This window comes from Oenanthe melanoleuca, chromosome 2, assembly GCF_029582105.1.
Source record: "Oenanthe melanoleuca isolate GR-GAL-2019-014 chromosome 2, OMel1.0, whole genome shotgun sequence".
Taxonomy (NCBI): domain Eukaryota; kingdom Metazoa; phylum Chordata; class Aves; order Passeriformes; family Muscicapidae; genus Oenanthe; species Oenanthe melanoleuca.
The window spans coordinates 58,760,165-58,782,285 of NC_079335.1; the positions used below are offsets into that span (position 1 = coordinate 58,760,165).

Genomic DNA, 22,121 nt, shown 5'->3' on the forward strand with positions numbered 1-22,121 from the left:
TAGAGATGAGCCTGATGTGACAATCCAGGCATGTTCCAAATCCCATTTTCCAAGCCTGCTTAACCTCTAACAAAAAGTGCTGTTGCTAATTTGTTTGGAACAGGACTTGTCTTCCTGATGGCTTCAAAGCCTTAGGTCAGTTTTTACAAGGCTATCTTGGGTAACTGGTGGCCGAAGCCTCTGATCTGAGAGCACCCTACCCAAAAGGGAATGCTTTGCAAAGTGAAAGAGTTCAGAGTAAGGTAATAAAGACATAGGGAGCATTTTGCCAGTTTGAAATTAGGAAAAAAGCTTTCTGCACTTGTACTCATTCCTGCTTCTCTTGCAGCCACTATAAATAGCTGTCACTTGGTATTTACTTCTGACATCGGAGTGGAGCCTTGGTCTGGGATTGATGTCCTATTCCTGCCCATGTGAGTGTGGCTAGGACATGCTCATCTGCTCCCCAGGTATGTGGGATCTGCTGTTGTGCACCCTATTTTCCCTGCTTTGCTTCCTTTACAGAGCAGTGGCAGGTAAAAGACAGAAGGCATCTCTGTGTCCCTGATCAAATACTGCAGAAAAAAAACCTTCTCTATCATTAGAAACAAAGATGTTTCTCCACCTGCCCAAGCCTGTGGGCTTTAATGCCACACATTCAGCTCCTTTTGTCTCTGTTGCCGTGGGTTACAGAGATTGAACTCTTGGAGTTGGCAAGCCTGAGTAACACCGACCGGCATTACCTCTTGCGTTTGGTGCTTTTCACTCTTATTATAAACCCAGAAACCATTAGCTCTGAACAGGCTGAAGTGGGAAGGATTTGAATGGACATGTTCCTTAAGTACTAATTTTTGCCATTCATGTTGCCAGCAAGGGAGTAGGAGGTTTGAGGAACCAAATCTCAGTCTATCGCCTTATGATTTATATTTTTATTTTCAGCTCCAAGAGTAAGAGAGGACTGAAATTAAAAGGTTTGGATAGGTTGTCGTAATTAGAGGACTTGAAGCTGTGCAAATGCTTTTCAAAAGACTCTCAAAAGACATTTCATGTGTCAAAAATAATTCACTCCTTTGTCAGGCTCAAAAAAGCAACTAATCACTAGCAGATATGTTTATAAGTAAGAAAATACATGCCATGGGTTTTGTCCAGCTCTAAAATGTATTAGTGTAAATCACAATTACCTCCACTGATATTCTCACCGATGCTTTCAAGTGGCTGTGGGCCCCAGACCACGCAGCAAAAGCATTAGCAGTGAAATCCAGGAATAAATCCAAACTAGCTGCTGTGTGTGCTAGAGATAACTGCTGAATTAAATTGCTTTCAGATGCAACTCTCTTTCTACCTAAAGTCTGGCAATAAGCATGCTGAGAGATAGATTTTCCCCAGCAAGTCTCCAACCCTATGTTCTCTCTGTACTTAAAAGCATGTGGGAGTGTCTTGGGGCATGGCTGAACCTTGGGGTCTATGTGGGCTCTGACCACCAGCCTATCGTGGAAAAACCAGCAAATCTGGGAGTGGCCTCCCCAGCACAAAGGGCTAGCAGGAGGCCAAGGGTTTGTTTCCTCAATAATATAGGAACAGATGCAGAAGAAAGTTGATAGGAGAGAGCTCATTACCTTGCTAATGTGGAACTCCAGCCTTCTCATGTATCTCTCAACCGCTTTGATTTGCTGAAATAAAGGAAAAGGCAGAGGGTGAGGTACCTTTCAATAAATCAGCAAGACACTGCCATGCTAGATTTGCTAGTCCCCATGGATCTGAGATACTCCTCCTCAAAACACTTTGATTTCTTTGACCACGAATCTGGAATCAGTTGTCCCACCCTACTACTGTTAAACTACTGCTGACAATGGAGCTCCTTCACTTCTTTACCTAATGCATATTTTTAAATTTAAAAAGAATTTTTATTTTATGGGATTTCTCTAAGTTTTTCTAATTATTATTTAAAAAAAAAAACAACAAAAAAAGAAAGCAGAGGTTTTTTAGGTTAAAAAAATAATATTTTCAGTATTTTGAAATCCCATAAAAAATAATAATCAGATTTTGCATTTCAAGATCCATTGTCTTCCTTAAGAAGCTGGTTTTGAGAATAAACTCAAGCTTGGCATTTTGACTGAAAAAAAAAAAAAAAAAGTCAGACTTGTTCAGGAAACATTTTTAAAGGCTTTTTTTCACCCAAAATTTCCTGCAGGGAAAATATATTTTCAATTTTTCTTTATTCAGAATTGGCAGGAGCAGGAATGAACCGGGACTTGCCCTGGATCCCCCCAGCCCCTTGGTGCAGCCCTATCAGCCCCCATCTGATTGGAGCTGGCTGAGAGAATTTGCACATGGAATAGGATTTAATGGCTGTCAGCTAACAGAAAAAGGAAGTCTCTCCTCTGCCTCCTTCCTTCCTTGCCTGGCAGGGTTCTGTCTCTCTGTCTGTGCCTATCCCAGAGCCAGTTTGACCTAGCAGACCTCAGTAAAAGGGCTGGTGGAATATGTTTGATGCCAGATTAGTGAGCACACTGTGTTTGATGCTGCATTAGAGGGCAATACCAGAGCCCCTGGGAAGAGGAGGGGAGTGGTACTTCTTCCTCTGAAAATGCAGGTGTTGGCATGGCTAGCAGATCCCTCTGAGAAAGGTTTCCATGATCACTGTATGGATATTGATGCTTCCTTGCAAAATGAGTGTTAAAGAGAGCAGCATACCTTATCTAAATCGTACAGGACTCCCTGCAATAGAGAACACAAAACTGATTAATTTTGCAACACAACAGCACCACGAGAAAGTAGTGTTTGACACTCAACAGAAATCACAAACAAGACCATGGCTAGAAGGGAAGAAAAGCATCAGTGCAAATTCCCTGTATTCCACACCCATCCCTTGGCTCCAGCACCTCAAGAAGGCCACTGTGCATCTAGACCATGAAAGAGCATGGCACGTACCAGGCGTGAGTTTCTTTTCATGTCCTTCAACTGAGTAGTCAGCTTATCCAGCTCTGTCTGGTGAACTTCCAGATACTCACTGCAAACACAAACCAGAGAACAATGTGTGAGCTCTGCAGCACATACCAAGCTGGCTGATGACCATCCTAAAAGAAAATCTGCCTGACAAATTGCTTTTCCTCACTGGATGTGTTTACAGACAAAAACTCATTACCATTGATCTGTCCTAAAAGCAGCTCCCTGCTGCCTTTTTGGGAATAAATAGGAGCCCACTTATTTAATTCTGTATAAGAGTTTGGTGTTCTCTTTACACTGAACAACCAGTTTCAAGTAAGCTAATCTGCAGCTTAGTTTATGGGCTGGTGCCTTTCAGTCTCTGCGCCTGTATCTGGCTGATAAAAACCCTGTTATCATCTGGGATGTTATCTGAAAGGCAATACAAGCCTTTGATAGGACTCTAGGAAACTCAGAGTGAAAAAAAAAATCTGATGTTGAAGTCCTAGACTTTGGGAACTTTTCTCAAAATGGAAATAGAAATGGGATTCTGCCACTTGTATTCCTGTTTCCCATACAAACATTTTAGAGACTAAGCATCACAATCCAGACCTCAAAGGTGTAAGTTCATCTCTTATGAGGAAGGATCCCTGTTCTTATTTCTTTAGACTCTAAAATGTCACAGAAAGCTTCAATCAACAAACAGGATAAAAGCTCTTACTCCAGGCCACTCTTCAGAGCTCGGTAGACCTCTTCCATTCTTTTAGGCTGGGGTTCTTTGGGCGTGGTGCTGTTCTTATGGCCCAAATTATGCATTTTCTTCACCTTTGCTTGGGGCTTCTTGAGTGCCGAGGAATTTTCAATAAAGGAGTTACACCTGCAAAATGAACATCAAAGAGGAAGAAATCCCTATAAATCATAGAAATCTCAAAGGAGTGTAGCTTGAAGAAATCTTCTGATATTATCTCTGCTAGGAAAAATGAATCTGCTTCTGTGCCTGCCAGTTAAAGGACTGCATTTTTTACAGGTTAAGAATCTGAACAGCCTGGGATATGTGCTTCCCCAGACATAAATGGTTGTCTGGAAATGCAAGGCCAAGTCTGAGGCTGATTAGACATTTCTCTGTCTTATACTATGCCTGTCCTAACCCACATTAGAGAACCCATGAGAGAGCTGAGCTATATCCAGAAAAGAAAGGGGAGCCCAGATAATCTCAGGCGTAAAGCCTGCAGGTCATAAAGGAAGATTGGGATTTGAAAAAGTTTCTGGAGAACAGCATCACTGGTGTTGAGTTTGGAGTGTATGGCAAAGTGAGAACAGTTGTGCTGCACACAGGTGCCTCTTTGGGGACTTTGCTGGTGGGTAGGTCAGCATCTAACAGCGTGACAGTGGGAGGCAACCCTTTGCCTTCTGTTATTCCTCAACTGCTAACTGGTGGTCTGGCACTGGGAGACTACACAAGTTAAAATGCCTCTGGGAGCACCTAGGACTGAATGGCTTGGGCATGCCTGACTCAAAGCCCTAAGTGCTGTCTAGCTAAGGGAAGGTGCACAGGAAGGCTTCATAACTTGGGGAAACAGCTTTATTTTGAATTTGTAATGGTGCAGCAATGAGAAAACTGTCTTTTAGGCAGCAGTAGTCTTAAACAGGAAGTGGTGGCAAGTGTATCACATGCAGTGTTCTTGCACATTTCACATGTTGAAAAGATCACTGCATAAGTTAAAATGATTCTCTGAAATTCTCTCACAGCTCTGAGGCATGTGAGGAAGCCCTGCATTAACAGAGGAGAGGCAAACAGGCAGAGGGTAACAGCTTAGTTATACAAACAATATATAGAGACATTTTAGCCTAGGACACTATCTGGCAGAGAGTCAGAGAGAAAGTCCTCTTCACCTCCTTTCCCCCTTCATCCCCTAAAGCCCAGGACTCCCTCACAGCCTGATTTTGAAACTCCCCCTGGAGAGCAAGGACTTGCCTGGACCGTCTTTCCTGAAGCCCGCTGAAGCCAGCAAAGGACTGGCTTCTAATAATCCCATTAGGACCTCCTGGGGAGAATGAATGTGATCCTATTGACATGATGTCAGGGAGCCTCGGAGATATTCCTGAAAGACAAAGAGAGCAGTCAGTGAGGATGGAGTCCCGGTAAAAAGCAGGCAGTGAGGCCAGAGAGCCTGGTGTCCATCCGGGACATTCAGGGGTACCTGAACCCCGCGACGGGCTCCAAGCCAGGGCACAAACCTGTTTGCATTTCCAAACATTCCCACTCAAAACCAAAGCAGTCCTATTTTAACTTCTGACTTCCAGCCCAGGGTCTACAGAAAATGTAACAGAGACACAAAAAGGGGCTGGATGTGGGACTAGAAATTTCTGCCTTTGCTGGCATGCTTCAGCCCCAGCCCCAGTGTTCCCATCTGTCCTAGGAATTATTATGGGAGCGGGCAGAGCTCTTGGGAGGCACTCACCATCACTGCTAACTGTGATTATATACAATAATAATTTTAAAAGGATTGATACATCAGGAACGCCCTGCAGCTCCCCTTTGATCCTTGATGCCATGGCTGTTCAGCCCAGGGGCTGCTGAGAAGGAAGACCCAGTGGGTGCATGTGCAGCCACGACAAGCTGTGATGAGAGGGATGCCCTCCACTGTGAAGAGAAAGGAGGAAACAAGCTGCAGGCACTGTATGCTCTGCATTTCATGTGTCCAGGGGGCCTCAGCAGGGAGGAAGCCCTTGCCCTCTGTGTGCTCATTTCCAATGCCCAGCTTGGCATCTGCACTAAACTAGGATGATTTCAATCCATCCACAAATAAATAGCAGAGAAGTGTTACGGTTCACAGCAGCTCTGTTTGCTGCCACAAGGGAAAAGGGGGATGCCTTTATCTTCCTTTTCTCCTTAATCCACTGTTTTTCTTGTCTCTGCCCTTGGCAGACAATTAAATTGATTTTTCTGCTGGCTTGGTTTTGTGCTGCTCTGGTAAGAGGGATGCCCCACAATCTGTGAGGACCACCATGGCCAACAAGGCCAGGCAGCAGGGCAGGGAGAAGGAGGAAAACGGGGATGCTGGAGAAGAGGGAGCTGGTCAGCAGGTACTGCCAGACACAGCTCCCTCATCCTGCAGGACCCATCCTCTCACCACCTCCATTCTTCCTGGGATGGCAGTTCAGCTGATGACACCAGTGTGCTGTGAAACGGACTGAGAAACTAGGCCAGCTTAAAAATAACCTGACAGAAAATGAAAAAGAGGAGTTTTAGCAGGTTTTTTCCATCTATTTTAAAAGCTGGACCCAGCCTGCCCCATGCCCTCAGTTCATTTCACTCCAGTAGCTGGGCTGAGGGATGAGCTTGGTAATGAAGCAGGATGGCATGGCAGGGGCTGGAGCTGCCTGCAGGCAGTGGAGCTGATGTTCTGTGAAACTCTGACCTACAGGGCTGAGGGGGTGACAGCAAGTCTAAACCACTCTCTCATCTCCACAGAGCAGGAATGCTTGCAAGTGCCAAAAAACCAGCCATTTGTGAAAGCCAGATATCTACATTGTGAGCCTTCACAACTGAACATATTTATTAATGATAAGCACCAGAGTACATGGTGCTTGCATGGCAAACATGCACTGCAGAAAGCAAATATGTGGGGAAACATTGTGCACTGTTTAGTTATCTTTAATTTGCAGCATTCAGCTAGGCAAATACTGTTTGGGAGGGCAGTAGGTGCCATGGTGAACTACTACTTCTCTTTGGAGGAGACTGCACAGTCCAAGGAGCTGCTTTTTCAGAAATATTTCTGCAAGACTTCTGCCAGAAACATTTCTTCCAGTCCCAGGATTGCCAGCACTACTGCTAATGAGACATTTTCTCTATTGCACAACCCAACCAGAGTACATCTTCCTGTTTTGGAAACGAGGGCTGCCCCCCTGACTGAACAGCCTCAGAGACACCACATGGTGTCCCTGGCCTGGCCCAGGTGCAGCCACCCAGCTCAGAGCTCAGAGTTTAACCACAGCAAGGACAAACCCCTGGGACAGAGAAGTTGCTCTCAGGCATACCAGGACCATGAGCACCTGCATTGGGCAGAAACCCACGGGTAGGGGAGAGGGTGGAGGAGCAGAGAGGCTCTGCACAGCTGCTCCTCACAAACTCAGAAGATACCACAGTGAGGATGCACTTTGGCTAACTCATACAGGGATAAACATACTTCAGCCACAGCTGGAGGTACTTGAGTCTTTGGTCAGTGAGAGCCCAAATTTGGCTCTGTACTCACCCCTATGTCCCTAAGGCTCTCAGCACACCTCTGCAGGGCTGAGCTGTGCTCAGGCTTGCTGATATCTGGCACAGCACTTGCCAGAAGACATTTTGCAGCTTACAGGGTCAAACCTCACAACCCTATAGATGGTACAGAGTTCCCTTGTGCCAGCTTATGCCTAACAGCTCAAACTCCACAGAGAGCCACATCCTGAGAGACAGAGCAGAAACCACCCACCACAGTACTCTGGGGTCTGCACAGCAAGTTCCCTTCGGGTTTGCAAATAACCTTTAGACAATTAGGCTGCAGTCTGCATGTTCCCATACAAGGATTTGCATTAAAAATCAGGTCTAGAGAGCCAAGGAGCAGAAAATCCCTTGCAAGTGTTCAGCACTTGCATCGCTTGGCAGGATGATTAACACAGACACCCTGACAACATCTGGAGATCTAGGAGGAGCTAAAAAACACTGACAGTCAGAGGAAATTTAGCTGCATAAACATCAACCATCCCTCAAAAAATAAGAGAGATAAAACAAAACTTGAAGTTGGGTGCTAATCACAACCACATTGGCTATGAAAAGACGAGGGCTTTAGATTCAAAACTTCTGTGAAAATGCATGATCTTCTGCATGATTCTCTATTAATATGAACAGAATACGAATGGCTTTCTCTCTGAACAGAATCTTAGTGTCCAGATCTGACTGTGCAGAAACACTGGAACTGTTTTGTTTTTCTTTTCCTTTGGGCAAACTTAAAAAATAAATATTCTTGGAAAAGGAATGTACTTATTTATTTTCTTTATTTTGCTCAAGCACTCCAATGGCTTTGAAAGGCTTTAGTAGCTAAGACTTTCCCCAAGATACCAGAAAAAATGTGCAAGAAATGCAATTGAAATGCAAATTGAAGACCTGCCTGGAGCTACTTTTGCTTTGCTTTTTCATAAAATGGTCAGAACTCAGAGCCCAGATAGGCTGGTGGCCTCTCCCTATATATTATATATAATCTTGGTGAATAATGTATGTTTAATTTCTGTACAGAAGAAAGCTGAGATAAAAGGAGGTAACAGAGTCAGAACTGGTGAAATCTCACAGTTCTGTTCAGTTATTTTCCATTGGTCAGGTTAAAGGTTGACTATTGTACAAACACCATCTGTTCTTAGGATTTAAACCAATATTCATAATATGACACCTCAGACACTTCCTCACAACCTCAGAAAATTGCAGACTCTGCATCAACCCCCTTGGCCCAGATTTGCAGAGACAATGGCTGCATATGGGCACTGCATCAATGGATTATTAATGATACTCATCACTCAAAGTGTATTTGTGAGTTGGATATCTGTCATGTTCTTATGATATCCTTTGTTGAGAGGGGTTTCTTTTCCTGCCTCTTAAGCCACTCACAGCTCTCTCTGCTATCAACTACATAAACCTACTTCTGAATTTAATACTGCAGCAGTATCCTGATGATATGCATGGATGCAGTTGCTAGTACAATTTCAGTAAGGCTCAGCCCATGAAGACTCACCCAGATCTCTTACTGGCCTGATGGGTATCCCCACAGCCAAACACTGCTACGGGGATTCTGGTGCTATGCCAAGGTAGAGATCACGTTTCTCAGTCCACATTTAGCAGTTATGTGATATAATGCTACTGTCTTCTACATGCAGTATAAATTTTGCTCCCAATGTAATGCAACTTGCATATCTAAAATGATATTAAATGCTTCTGTGATTTGAGAGATCCACTTCAGCAGCAGATATGACTACACTTACACTTTTAAATCTATACAGTTAATGAACTAAGGATGTTTCATTAAAAAAAAAACAGTCTCTTTACTGCTAATATAAGCAGGCTCTGTGTAGAAGTGTAAGAAGTATAATTAATATAATTAGTACTGCCCATGCTAAGTGCACAGCCGTTGAATGATGAGCCCATCAGCGAGTCAAGGGATAAGGTGAAATCCTATCAGTACTCCTCTGCCCTATTCGCTGACAGCTTGCAGCAGAGAATGGCAGATAATTGATGATGTCTCTGTCCCCAGGGAAATAAAAGTCCCCTCTCTCAGCTCTCCTTTCAGACTGGAAATGGGGAAACAGCTGAGCCTAAGCTAATGAGTGGGGAAGGGACAATCACATCCACAGGGCTGCCCTCTCTTTATCACCCTCAGCACAGACCTCTACCTCCCACAGTGCCAAAATATTTGATAAATAGTGTGGACTTTGAATCAAGCTAAGAGAGGAAATTCAGGCAGAAACACATTTGCTAAATCTAGTCTGACTTTTTTCTTTGCTTCTTCCCCATGGCCTGTTTGGAGATGGTATTTTTTGCTTTCCACATGAGGGGAAGTTGGTTTTGCTAGACATGTGTTAGCAATCGTGTAAAGCTGCAATATACAGTGGTGATGGTGCCCTTAATTCCTCCTGTTTTCTCCTTGTAGAAGCTACAGTGATAGCTCCAGGTCCAGAATATGCTGTAAGGTGTTAGGGAGCTGTCTGCAGCTGAGGTTTTGAGGACACTTCGGGATTATGTATAATCACTGATTAAATGGGAATGTGGAGTAGAACTGAGTGACTGAAAGCATTCTTGATAATATTTTTTCCCTATATTATTTTCTTGTGTGACACATGGTTCAAGGTCCGTTCTGGATATAAGGAGAGGTAATCCCTACAGTGAGATGATTTGTATGTGATTCTTTTGTTGATTTATGATGGTCCACAGACTGTCTGTTAAAAATTAAGTGATAATAATTTAGGTTAAGGTGAGCTGAGGGGGTCCATTAACTAATATGAGTGGATGGCTACAAAGGTCAACTGATTCTGTTTGGTGGGCTAGAAACATTTCTTACCTGCAAACCTGGGGTATGTCTGGCAAATGAGCTGATATCCTTGTGACTAATGAAAGAAAAAAACATTTTCCTCTCTCATCTATGCCAAGGCCTATATTCTGCTTATTGGGCTGGCTGGCCTACAAAGACAAGAACTTCTAAATGCTATGAGATGACATTTAGGACCACGCATTTCTCCAAAAGACAACCACAATAAGGGAAGAACTGTTATGCCCTAGAAGTCATGTCCTTCTCCCAACCAGCCAATTCTTTCTGCTTTGCACTCATAAGCCCAAAGAGCCCTAAACTTACACATGTTCAATTCAGTGCCAAGCCCATTCAGTGCACTTTAAACTTATGCTGCTTGCTTTTGTAGCCTAAGTCTAGTAACTTTTAATTATTAATATTTTCCAACTTCTTCCTTCTGATTTAGCTGAATCACTTTGACAATACAAGGCCAGCATGGCCAGTAGCCCAAATAACCACCTGGAATTTATGATTTACATATTCCCTAGGCTCCTAGAAGGAACAGAGGTATACATCTTGGATGAGAAAGTAGATATCCTTTTGGGTTTTTTAATACAAAAATTTGACAGTGATATGCAGGTAAGAGTGCTCAGAAGCATTATAAAAACTTTCACAAGAAATTTAATTCTTGCACAAGAGTCTTTACACTTTCAGGACAAAAACTCTTAGGCATGAGTAAGCAGGCTCATAATTTCTGTATGTGTCAGGAAGATTTCTGTGGGGTGGGGGTCTCCTGGAAGCACCTGTAGAGAGGTGTCTTCTGTTGTTCAATCAATTACACAAATCACAAACTCCATGGCACATTTTATGCTCCCAGTGATTGGGCTGCTCCTCCCTTGTGCAGAGCAGCATTTGCTAGAGCTGTACAGACACGTGAGCTCCATCTGAAGGACTATTCTTGGTTGCCAGAATAAAATCATGTGCATTTGCTCCCCTGAAGCCCAAGGCTTAGAGATATTCCTAAACAGCAGCATATGGCTACACTGACAAGCTCACTTCCCAAGCCTGCACCAGCCGGTGAAAGGCCAGCGCATCCGTGAGCCTCAGACGGTAATTTTAGCACACAGGAAGAGCCACGTGGGCTCACCCCTGAGGCTGCAGACAGCAGTGCTGCACAGAGGAGCAGATGCAGCTGAGATGGAGCCCTCTCTTCCAAAGAGATGTGGGAGCACACGGGACACACTTGGGTGGGCACCAAAGCCATTGGTAGCCACAGCACAGGAAGGGAAACTTCTGCCCCATCTCTTGCAGCAGCAAGGATCCTAGCCCAGCCCACTGCAGCTCATCCTGCTCTTGCTGAGGTGGTCAATTCCCACCATGGACAGCCTCAGCACCGATTATCCAGCAGGATCTCTCTGAAGGCTTGAGTGCACTTCTCCCTGATGACTTTATGTCCATCAGGGACACCTACAGTCATTCTATCATTAGCTGGATTTCAGTACCTTCTATTTGGGTGGATTCAGTTTTTACAATGCACAAAAAAATGTTTATGCAAGTGATGCATCTTTTATAGCTGTTAAGCCCACAGCTGGGAGCTTTACTTTTACACACAGAAAACCCTGCAAGTGGGCACAAGGTACCATTACCTGTTTCTAATAAATGTAGTATTTTAGTACCAAATTTCAGCTTTTGTTTCAAATAGTATCAAGCCTTAGGAAAAAGATTAATAGCAAGGCTCATACTTTATGGTCTCATTTCTCTAAGAACATTTTTAATGTTGCATGTAAGGGCATTTTCAATTCAAATGCTACAGTATTTGCTAGCTCATCACTAGACACCCTGAGCAGAAATACAAATTGTCTACCATCTGGAACAGCCCATGTTGTTTGTTCTGCTCCTCCTACCCAAACTGGATGATGTACATAAACCAAAAAGCAATAGTAACAGTAAGGAAAAAGCTAACAATCCAGGTCAAGAGCAAAATGGTAAAGTAGATATGACTGTAAATGCATAGAACCTGATAGCTGATGCTCCCACTGCAATATAGCTCCATAAATTCTGTAAGTCATCTCTCACACCAGTATAGATACTATAGTCAGTGTGATGACTTTTCATTTCATTTCATTTCATTCTCATTGTAAAACATGCCTTTGGCTCTAATTCTCATCATCTTACTAGAACACAGAAATAAGGATTGGCAGTGGCTAAGGTGAAAGCAGCTTTGTCTCATACCACAGTTAGCTTTCCTCCTCCCCTTTTTGCAGCTACTCCTTCATCAGAGCTCTAAGTGCAATGCTCCTGTTTCTCTATTTTTGTTGCCAGGGAGCCTCTGCTTAACCTCCCCTCAGAGAAAGACCTACACTGCACCTTCCCCTTGGTATAGCTGAAAATCTAAGGAGAGGGAAATGCAAATGAGTTATTTCACTGTAATAAACCCAAGGAAAATAAACTTGATCCTAAATGGCTCTGCACACAACAGATGGGTTCGTGGCAGCTGACCTCCTTTTTTTTTTTTTTTCAGTTCCAACATTTATTTCACACTGGTGGCTAGGGTGAGCATGCGCAGGAGCCCACATAGAGCTCTCCCTAATCTTGCTCCCTAGAGCATTAGAGACACAGGGCAATCATATTCAGCTGGCATTAGCATAAATAAGCAAAATTTGGTCTATAACTGTACTTAAGAGCGTGGCTGAGGGATCAGAATCTGACCATCTAATTACATTTGACATTCATTCATCTCAAACCCACCCCAGTATGCAGAATTCTCTTTGATTAGAAGTCAACTCCAATTCTACTCATCACTGATAATTCTTTATGTCAATGTAAGATTTAATTAAAAACTAAGTCCCACTGCCATTCAAATGCTGGCAAATAATCTAAAGAAAAAACACTTCTGAAACCCAGCTGAGAACAATCCTCACATGCTTTAAATCCACCTTGCACAAAATCCTGAAGAAGCGGTTCAGTGTGAGCAGCCTGAGCACACATCTAACCACACTGCATTCTGGCAGTGCTGCACAGTAATAAAGGTGCAAGACTTTGGGCAGCTCTGTTATCTAGCCCTGCAACAGGAGATTAACTACTAGGAGCAATCTTGTGAGCAGTAGTAAGACTAGCAGGATGCAAAACAGGTTGTGGGAACAACTCCATCTAGGAGTAGCCTGGCTACCTCTCTACCTCTTTTAGCATATGCCTGGTTGACCACAGATGTTGGGTGGAATTTTAATTTCTTAGCTCAGACCACAAAAAGTGGCCAACTTATTGCCCATTTTGGCAAGAATTAGTGTTAGGGGAGGCCTAGGAACCCATGAGTGCTGTGGGTGGTCTCCTCTGACCCTTACTGACCAACAGTAATATCTGGGCAAGCCAAGGAGTAACATCTGAGCATAAGTGGGCTAAGACAGCTCTGATGTCAATGAAAGCAACTCCAGTGGGAGTCCTTTGGCAAAATTCATGATGAATCTGAGCAGTGACCTAAATTTGCACGTCAAGTGTAAGCAGTACAGAGTGGCTTCACTTTCTCAGACTGTGCAAGGAATGAATATAAAAATCTTCTCCGTGACAGGAGAAAAAAAGCAATGGCTAGCAAAGCTGTCCTTGAGAACACTGATTTCTTCCATTACTCTTCACCAGTATTTATTCTGCTTACAACCCTCATTTAACACAGATGGCAGCAACATGGGCAAGGACAGCAAGCTGAGGATACCACTTCTTTAAATCTGCAGAAAAGTAAATGCAAGTAAATACATGCAGGATGGTTTAGGTAACCAGTGGGCTGCTCTAGAAATTATTTGTTTTGCCTCAGCCAAGGCAGACAAACTAGCTGTTCTCAGTATCCACTCCAGGTACACTCTAATATAAGCATGAGTGAGCTAAATTAAACAAGTAAGACAGGATTTTCATCCCTGAAAGGAAAGTAAAACATCATTGTTGTCAAATCCTTTCAGCCACTAATGAGATACAAACGCTTTGCTGCTCCTCTTTAAATACAGGGGATTAGGGTGACTTAAAGCTCCATGGATGTTTATGTGATCGTTCTATTTCCAGGAGTGTCGTAATGGCACACTGCTCACTAAAATACTGCTGAAGATACACCGTTACATATCCTAGGATGAAGATCTGACTTGAGCATTGCAGAAGTAGATTTATTTAATCTTTTTGACACCTTACAAGTGTGGCCACTTAAAGAGCATTGCCATAAAAGTCCTGTGTTACTTCATTTACATTTGGCTATAGCATCTGTCTGAAGCTCTCTTCCAGTAAATCAAGAAGTTGAACATTGTCCATGCACAACCAAGAATGGCTGTCTGCTCTGATGCAACTCTCTTGGCTTCAGTTCCTTTTCAAATTCAAAACTTCAATCTTCTTACATATATGAAATTTTATTTAAAGTTATGGCAGAGTTTATTATTCTCTTGGCTACAGTATTTTAAGCTTTAAAAACCTCTTGAAGGCATAGAATACAAGTTTGTCACAGACAATGCCAATGCAAACCTGATGAAACCCTTCAGCCTATAGCAGGTAGACCTAGCCAGGGTTAATTGGTAAATTTAATTTGTAGTGGACATTAAAAAAAAACCCAAATTCTGAATTTAAAATGCCATATGCTCCAGCTATGCTATAGGATTATTCACCATTTGAGTTTTTGAGACAGAGACATTACAGATAAACCCAAGCATGACCCAAAAAGATCTGCCAGCACTTTTTGTCACAAGGTAATTATCTTGTGTAACTTTTCATTGCACAAATTAAGGCAGCGTATCTTGGCAAATCCCTGCTATTCCACAGTATGGCATTCAAAAGAAAGACTTACTGGGGCCATTGCAGGCTAATGACAAGATTTGAGGAATGACCCAGTAGCATGTCCTCTGCTGCCCTTCCTTTCTCCTTTCCTTCTCTGTTGATTTCTGCATTTTCCAACTCACGTCATATTAACAGACCTCATTAAGGATACAGGAAAAGGAGGATATCATGGCTTTTCATGAGGATAGAAAACTATTTTGCCCTTTTGCCAGTGAAGGCAATTGTCTTCCTCAGCTGGTGGCAACATGACATGCCCACATGTCCAGTGCCTGGAGGAACTCTGTGTACAGGGTTCATTTTAAGATAGGAGCTATTACACTGGATCCAGCGCTGCCACCTTCTCTACTAGGAAGGAAGATTATTTTCTTTTTAAGTGTAGAGCTGGGAGAGAATGGAGGAAAAGCAACCTTTTGCTGGATAACTGCATATGAAAAGCGATCTAACCTTCAGGGAGATTCTGTTTTCAGTGTAAGGCACGAAAATGAAATGTATTGAAAGCATTTCCAGTCCAGCACCTGCATGATGGAACAAGGCTTTGTGGTGCAGCTGTCACCTGGGGAGATGATGACAACGTCCCCCTCTGATTTCAAAGAAATCAAAACCTTACTTTATGCAGGCAGAATTTTAAGCTGATTATTCTCTGGTCTCAGCTGAGTCTTGGCATTTTTAATATAGCTTTGGTTTGGTTTTGTGTAGCACAGATGAGTTACTGCAGTGAGCAATTCCAGCTCCTGGCTTTATTAATCCAAGCATCTAATAAGCTAAACATTTGTCTCTGCTTATTTTAGCAAACATCTCTTCTTATATACAAGACATATCTAAGTAGATGTGGCCTGCAAGTGTCACACAATGTAAGAAAAAGCCTCATGGATCAAAGAGCACCTCACAGCCAACTTCTTCCAATGCCACCAGCACCTCTTTGTGAAAACCCAAGACCTTCTTTGAACTAACAGAACACTTTTGTGGATGTACTGAATGAGACCAGGAAAGGGCAGTCAGTCATGCAGGGCAACACATTATACACTTAATTGAGCATTGGCAACAGCATCATCACCCACTGATGTGCCTGTATGGTTGGGAAAGTGCACAGGGATGGTGTTGCCGCCATGATCCAGCGATGCTTGCAGGGGTGAGCAGAGAAAAAGGTGTGTCCATACCCTAGCTGATGCACTGCCCAAGGACTACATGCAGGATATTATTGCACAAAGCTGTTACATATGCCACTACTCCTGCACTAGAGTTAAAAAGCTTTAAAAACGAACATTTTAATATTAAATACTAACAGAAGATGTTAAGCTGCTTAATTACAGAAAAGGCATTTTCCTTCACGTTACACAAGACTATGCCTACCAGACTTTGAATACAAAGCTACACTGTCTACCCTATCTGCCTGCAGCAGGATCACAGACCAGTGTCACCATCTCAACCCCAAACACAAGCCCTGATCCTCAAGGCTCCTAAGGCATCCTCAAAGGGTGCATTTGTTACAAGCAAAAATGTTTTTCATCTGTTCAGATTCAGTCTTCTAGTAGATGGAAGACAAATGTGAAGAAAGACACCTCATTAAGGCACAAATCAAGCAGCTTTGGCCGTTCAGACAGCAAGATGTTAATTTGGGGAAAGAGAACGGAAGCTCTGGTGTTCAACCTTGCACGGTCTGTTGAAACATAAACCTCCTGCCACTATTTACAGATTCTTATTTACCTATCTCCTACAGATTTCACTGAAAAGGAGTTCCTTTGGTCAGCTCAAATGGAATGTCTAAATAGTAAAAGATAGGGTTGGTCTAGACTGGTGTTTTTTAGAGGTAAAGGCACAAGCTAAAACCAGAACCTCAGTGATGACCAGATAGGTTTTCTCTGTTGCAATTGCTTTTTGGAGTTAATGGATGACTAGAAGTTTTCCTGTTGATTAGGCTTTTCAGGATAAAATCATCTAAGACAAATATCTGGATGTTGCAGCTAGATGAGATTTTTTAATTTAAAAAAAAAAAAAAAAAGCTGATTTTAGAAGGGATTATTTGAACAGTTCTGGTATTACTGAAGGGTTACCAGCAGGCTGCACAACCTGGAAAGTAATAGCTGCTACTGCAGCTAATCAGGCTGTTTGAGAGGCAGGAGAGAGGGCAGGCTGTGAGCAGTGGGACAGCAGTAATGAGGTGGTTGGCTCTGCCAGCCAAGGTCAGCTTACTAGAGGCATCAGAGACCAGAGAGCTTCTGATGCTCTAAAAAGGCTGGAAGATAAAATGTATTATTGTGACTACTTCATGTGTTGCACTGGTTCCAGGGAACTGTCAGCTTCAATTTGTTCCTCCCATTGAAAAGAAGAAAGATGCTCACATACTTCTGCACTAATCCATCATTTCTTTTGTGTTGGTCGGGAAGTAAAAATTCCAGGATATCCTTGCAACATAAAAAGACATAAGAGAAAGATAACTTTAAGAAAAAAAGGCCAGTTATTTCTTGCTTAGAGGACTTGCTTTTTGAGGCCACTGGGTGCAGTGCCTGCATGTAAAAAATAAGGCAAGGTCTGTGTTTATGGTCACCAAAAAGCAATTTAAGTACACCTGGAACTCGCCCTTCTCCACACCTACCAAATCCCATGGGGCAGCATGTACTGACATGCTGTACAGACATGTACATGTACAGCATGTACTGGGATTGTTGTTTCTGATCATGGCTTGGTCCCTGGAGACTTGCTGCAGCTCCTTAATTAACCTGGATGGGACTGGGGAGAGAGAACCTTCTTTCTTCCAAACAGCACCAGACCCAGCAGCAAAAATACTTCAAAGCTAGAGCTGAAGAGCAAAAATTCAAGGGATTTAATCCAAATCCCCTGGATGCAGACTTGTAGTGATAGAAGAGGTAATGGTTTTAAATTATAAGAGACCAGATTTAAGCTAGACATGAGAGTACTTTTTTTTTTTTTTGTTCAATGAGGGTGGTGAAACACTGGCACAGGTTGCCCAGAGAAGTGGTAGATGCCCCCCCTCTGGAAATATTTAAGGTCAGGTTGGATAGTTCTCTTAGGAACCTGATCTATTTGAAGATGTCCCTGCTCATTGAAGGGGGCTTGGACTAGGTGGCCTTTAAAGGTCCCTTCCAACCTAAGCCATTATATGATTCTGTGAAGGCTGAAAGAGAAAACTGGTGCCCACTTGCTGTAAAACAAGAGCTGAAGGTTGCCTGTCCCTAGGCTGCCAAATGGGGATAATGCCAATTCCCAGAGAAGATTACCTGGTACCCACTGCTTCCTCTCCCCTTGAAATACCTGCCTGGAGGTATTTCAGGTGTCAGAGCAGCAGCTTTATGGAAAGGGACAGGACAGGATTAAGTCAGCCCCAGACCAGCCACACAGCCCACGTGGGTGCAGATAAGTGAAGGCATGAGCAGGGTTTGCACTGAGGAGCAGAAATAAAGCTGCAGAACAGCTGTGGACAAGAAAATGCAGTTTCTGCTTTGATTTGGGATATGTTGGGAAGGACAGTTGTGGAGCTCAAACTGAGCTGACTGCCCAGCCTTAGCTAAGCCATCCCTGACATTAGGCAGAGAGATATAATATGATCCAGTTTACTGCATCCAGGGTTGGCTTCCATTGCCAATTTCCCTGCAGCTCTCTCAGGGGGAGTTGGCAAAGCCCACCCTGCCATTCCTCCTCCAGCAGCCTGGCTCCCCTGCTCACAGACTGCCCTTCTCATTGACTCTGTTATGTGTTTAAAGTGCAGCACAGTTTGTAAAGTCTCCCAGGGCAAAATTGTGTCTGCTCTCAAAAGACTTCATATTTGATTTAAATTCCAAGTGGGCCCAGTTCTTTCTCTCTGCCTCCTAAAAGGGTAAGCACATCTTAAAGTCAATGCAACAATCTGTGCAAAACTAGTGTAGGGGAAAACAAAAAATAAAAAAAATCAGTGTGTGTTCTTCCTGATTAATTTTGAAAATCTCTAAGAAACTTCTTTAGCAACCTCCCTTTCAGAAAATCAGCAGGTACCCTAAGCTGAGTGAACAAAACAATGACCTCCAAGCTCCTGCTAAGTGAGAAAATAACCATTTTTTTCCCCTCCCACTTTGTTAATAGAGTCATCCAGGAACCACACAGCTTGAAAGAGATGTGACAGGCCCCTATCTGATACTAATTCACATCCCAGCCCTCTCCAACAAGCCTGTGCCAGGAGCGTGTGTTCAGGCACTGCTGTCCTCACTTCCTTCCCAGTCTGCTTTCAGCTGATGCTCCGTGCAGGCTGAATGGCCACAGACACAAGCTGTCTATCTCCCTGCTGCTCACAGCCTAGCTTGCCTGATGAAAACTACCCCACTTAAGTGGGTTGTCTGCGAGCAGCTTGTCACTGCCACATCAGGAAAAAAAAGAGTGTCAAACCAGCCATCCCTTTTTTGGAAAAAGCCAATGCTGCCTTTAGTTTTCACACCCACTTCTCCCAGCAGGAAAACAAGGCAGCTTCCCCGGACCTTTTCCAGCAGTGCACTTTGTGTGGAAGTTACCCTTCTGCCTGTTCAGGTTTAAAAATATCAAAGAGCTAGAGGTAACCCTGCATGGCATGTAAACATGGCACTATGAGCTCTGAGGCCGTGCTTTGTACCACTCTTAGCCCAAGTGTTTGTTCTGTGATACAGGTGAATAAAACGGTCATGTGCCTTGAAAGCACAAGGGAAGAAAAACTCCTTTATCACTTACAGATGCTCCTTCACAAACCACACATTTCTCCACTCACACGTTCCCAAGCATGTAAGAAATACCAATTCTGCTGCAGAAAAACCTCTAAGGTATAGCTGTACTATCATTCTAGAGAAGAGTAGCAACAAGGCAAAGCTGAAGGCAAAGGTTTCTTATGCAGGATCCTGGAAAGAAATTAAACACGTTGCTTCTTAAAAACAAAACAAAGAAAACCCCCGAGGCCCACACTTTGTCAAAGAAATATTGCTTGGATGCCAAAAGTTAAACCAACATCAGGTAATGGATGCTGGGATTGTTAAAGTTCACATTGCACAAGTGCTTATCTGCACTTGCAAGCAGCACAGATACCATCTTAAGTGACTGTCCTAATCTTCAGTTACAAGCTTAGAAAACGCTGGATTTATGGGGAAAAAAAGCTAAACTTTGCTTCCTTTAGACTCCCACTGTGCAACATATATACCCACCCACACTCATTTAACCGTGGAACAAGCTGTCACATTTGCCCACTATGGTTATAAAGCAGGGCTCTGAACACATCCCAGTGGATACCTTTCTGAGTCTGGCCACAAAAAACAGATCACGTTTTGTCTCTTCCCAGCGTGCAAAGGTCTCCAAGACAGTTGGGTAACCAGCACAGAAATCTTTCAGGAAATACACCTTCTTCCTTCTGTCTGGTTCCTTAAGCTCTCTGTTTGGGTATGCTCCTGCTTTTGTTTATGCAGGAGAGGATACTTGTGAAACGTAATTAACCACCGGAGAAGATGTTTCTGTTTGGGAGCGTGTTCCCTGCCCCGGGCTCCAGCTGCGTGACAGCAGCTCAAACACGGTAATTAAAACGAGCGTGGCTGAATGCATGGCCAGATTAATGAATGCTGAAATTACACTGGGAATACACTCAGCTCTTCCCAGAGATGGATGAAAGGGTGCAACGGCAGAATGGCCACAAGCACACAGTTTCCAGAAAGCTTTTTGAAACTTTGAATGAGAGACAGCAAAATGCTAGGCTAACACAGCAATGGAAAGACCAGTCACAGGATTAGAGTGACCTTTTGTAACCAGGGCATTCAAAGGTACACTGAAGAGCAATGCCAGTGTGTAATGTGTTCGCATCAGTCCTTGGGAACGAGCCAGAGGACTGGAAAGGGAACTTAAGAGGGTCTAAGCTCTCCTCTAACCAGTAATACCATAAAAGCCCGCTGGAAATAGAAAGACAAGACCTAAGGAAACGCCGAGACTTTTTTATGGAAACGGGGCTAAGCACTTCCACGCTCTGTGCGAAAATATCAAGCCAGTTTCATGCCCCTCAGCGAACACCCACGGTCAAGATTTTCTGCACAATCATAGCCTAAAACCATGCCCGGGACGCCCCAAAATATCACCTTTGCCTTGTTCAAAACCCTGCCGCCGGCGGCAGATGAGCGGGGTCGGGACCCGCAGCTGTGAGCGCGGCTCTCCAGCACCGCAGCCCGGAGCTGGGCTCGGCCACGTCCCCGCTCGGCAGCGCCCCTTCCCTCCCTCCTGCTTCCCCCCGGGCCCGGCCCCGCCGGTACCGCCGGTACCTGTTGCTGCCGGCGGCGCTCACAGCCCGCTCCGGGACGCCGCTCGCCCGCCGCCGCCCAGCGCTCCCCGGGCACCGCGGTGCCCCATCCCGGGCGGCAGCGCCCGCAGCTGGAAAGCTAATAAACGGCGAATAATAACGCTTTGGAAAAGGATAAAATTAAAGTTTTTCAATGAAATTAAAAACTAAAAACGAGGAGAAGCGAGGCAGCTCGCCCCCCGCCGCCGCGCACCGCCGCTCTGGCAGGGAGCGGAGCCGCTGCCGGCTTTTCCTTGCGGAGCTGCGGGAGGGAGGGAGGCGGGGGCGGGGGCGGTGCTGCTGCCCGGCCGCCGCCCGCCCCCGCCCGCGGGCACTGCGAGGCTGCGGAGCCCCCGGGCCCGGCCCGACCCCGCGGGATGCGGCCGAGCCGGCGCTGCCCGTGCCTCCCTACCTTTCTGGGAGAGGCGGCCGTGCGGCTCTTCTGTTTTCCCATTCGATGCGTCTGGCCCCTCGGGCCGTTTGTTCCAAAGACGGAACATCGGCAAAATCCCTCTGACCCTTCCCGCCTGGAATGGGGCAGGGAACGCGCTGCCGTCGCTTGCCTTCCCCGCGGCCCGTGGACCACCCGCTGCAGCCTCCGTTGCCGTCAGTAGCGTGTGTGTGAAAGCTCTAAATTTGGATATTGGGCGGGCTGAAGACAGCAGTTAAAGGCGAATATAAATGAAAGAACATTGCAATGAATGGACCTTTAAGAAGCTTTTCTATTACCCCAAGAAAAAAAGGCAAGAATACTGTATATTCCCAGAGACTGTGAGGTATTTTCTTCAAATTTAGTCTTCCTTCCAAAATGTGTAGTCCTATTTACTATCAATATATCTCTCTAGAGAAAGATGGATTTTGCATATATTTTCTGATACCCTTAAGACTTCATTTCTATTCTGTGACTTTTTTTAATATTGGACTTTACAACAGCCAGCAGAAGTACGAAACACACGTTGTATTTTCTATACTATTTGCTGTTCCTCTGCCAGCATTTAAAGCTGTTGTAGGGTCCTTCAACAAGCTCTCTCTTGTGCCTCTTGTGCAGCTGCAAGGGTTTCTTGGTAAATGGACACAATTTGGAAGGAGGCTTGAGAAGTCAATGCTGATACCCTCCC

The 22,121-nt window shown here is 44.3% G+C and overlaps 1 protein-coding gene across 1 annotated transcript in view; it reads right to left on the reverse strand.

Moving 5' to 3' along the window:
• RIPOR2 (RHO family interacting cell polarization regulator 2) overlaps positions 1–21,614 on the reverse strand; it is a 51,553-nt gene extending 29,939 nt beyond the window's left edge. Inside the window, exons 1-6 of the mRNA XM_056483833.1 lie at positions 21,416–21,614; positions 4,880–5,006; positions 3,626–3,781; positions 2,911–2,989; positions 2,674–2,697; positions 1,596–1,649 (exon numbers count right to left, since the gene is read on the reverse strand). Coding sequence (XP_056339808.1) covers positions 1,596–1,649; positions 2,674–2,697; positions 2,911–2,989; positions 3,626–3,781; positions 4,880–5,006; positions 21,416–21,503 — 528 coding nt within the window. The 5' untranslated portion in view covers positions 21,504–21,614. The remainder of the gene's footprint in view (positions 1–1,595; positions 1,650–2,673; positions 2,698–2,910; positions 2,990–3,625; positions 3,782–4,879; positions 5,007–21,415) is intronic.
• Between the last annotated feature and the right edge of the window lie 507 nt (positions 21,615–22,121).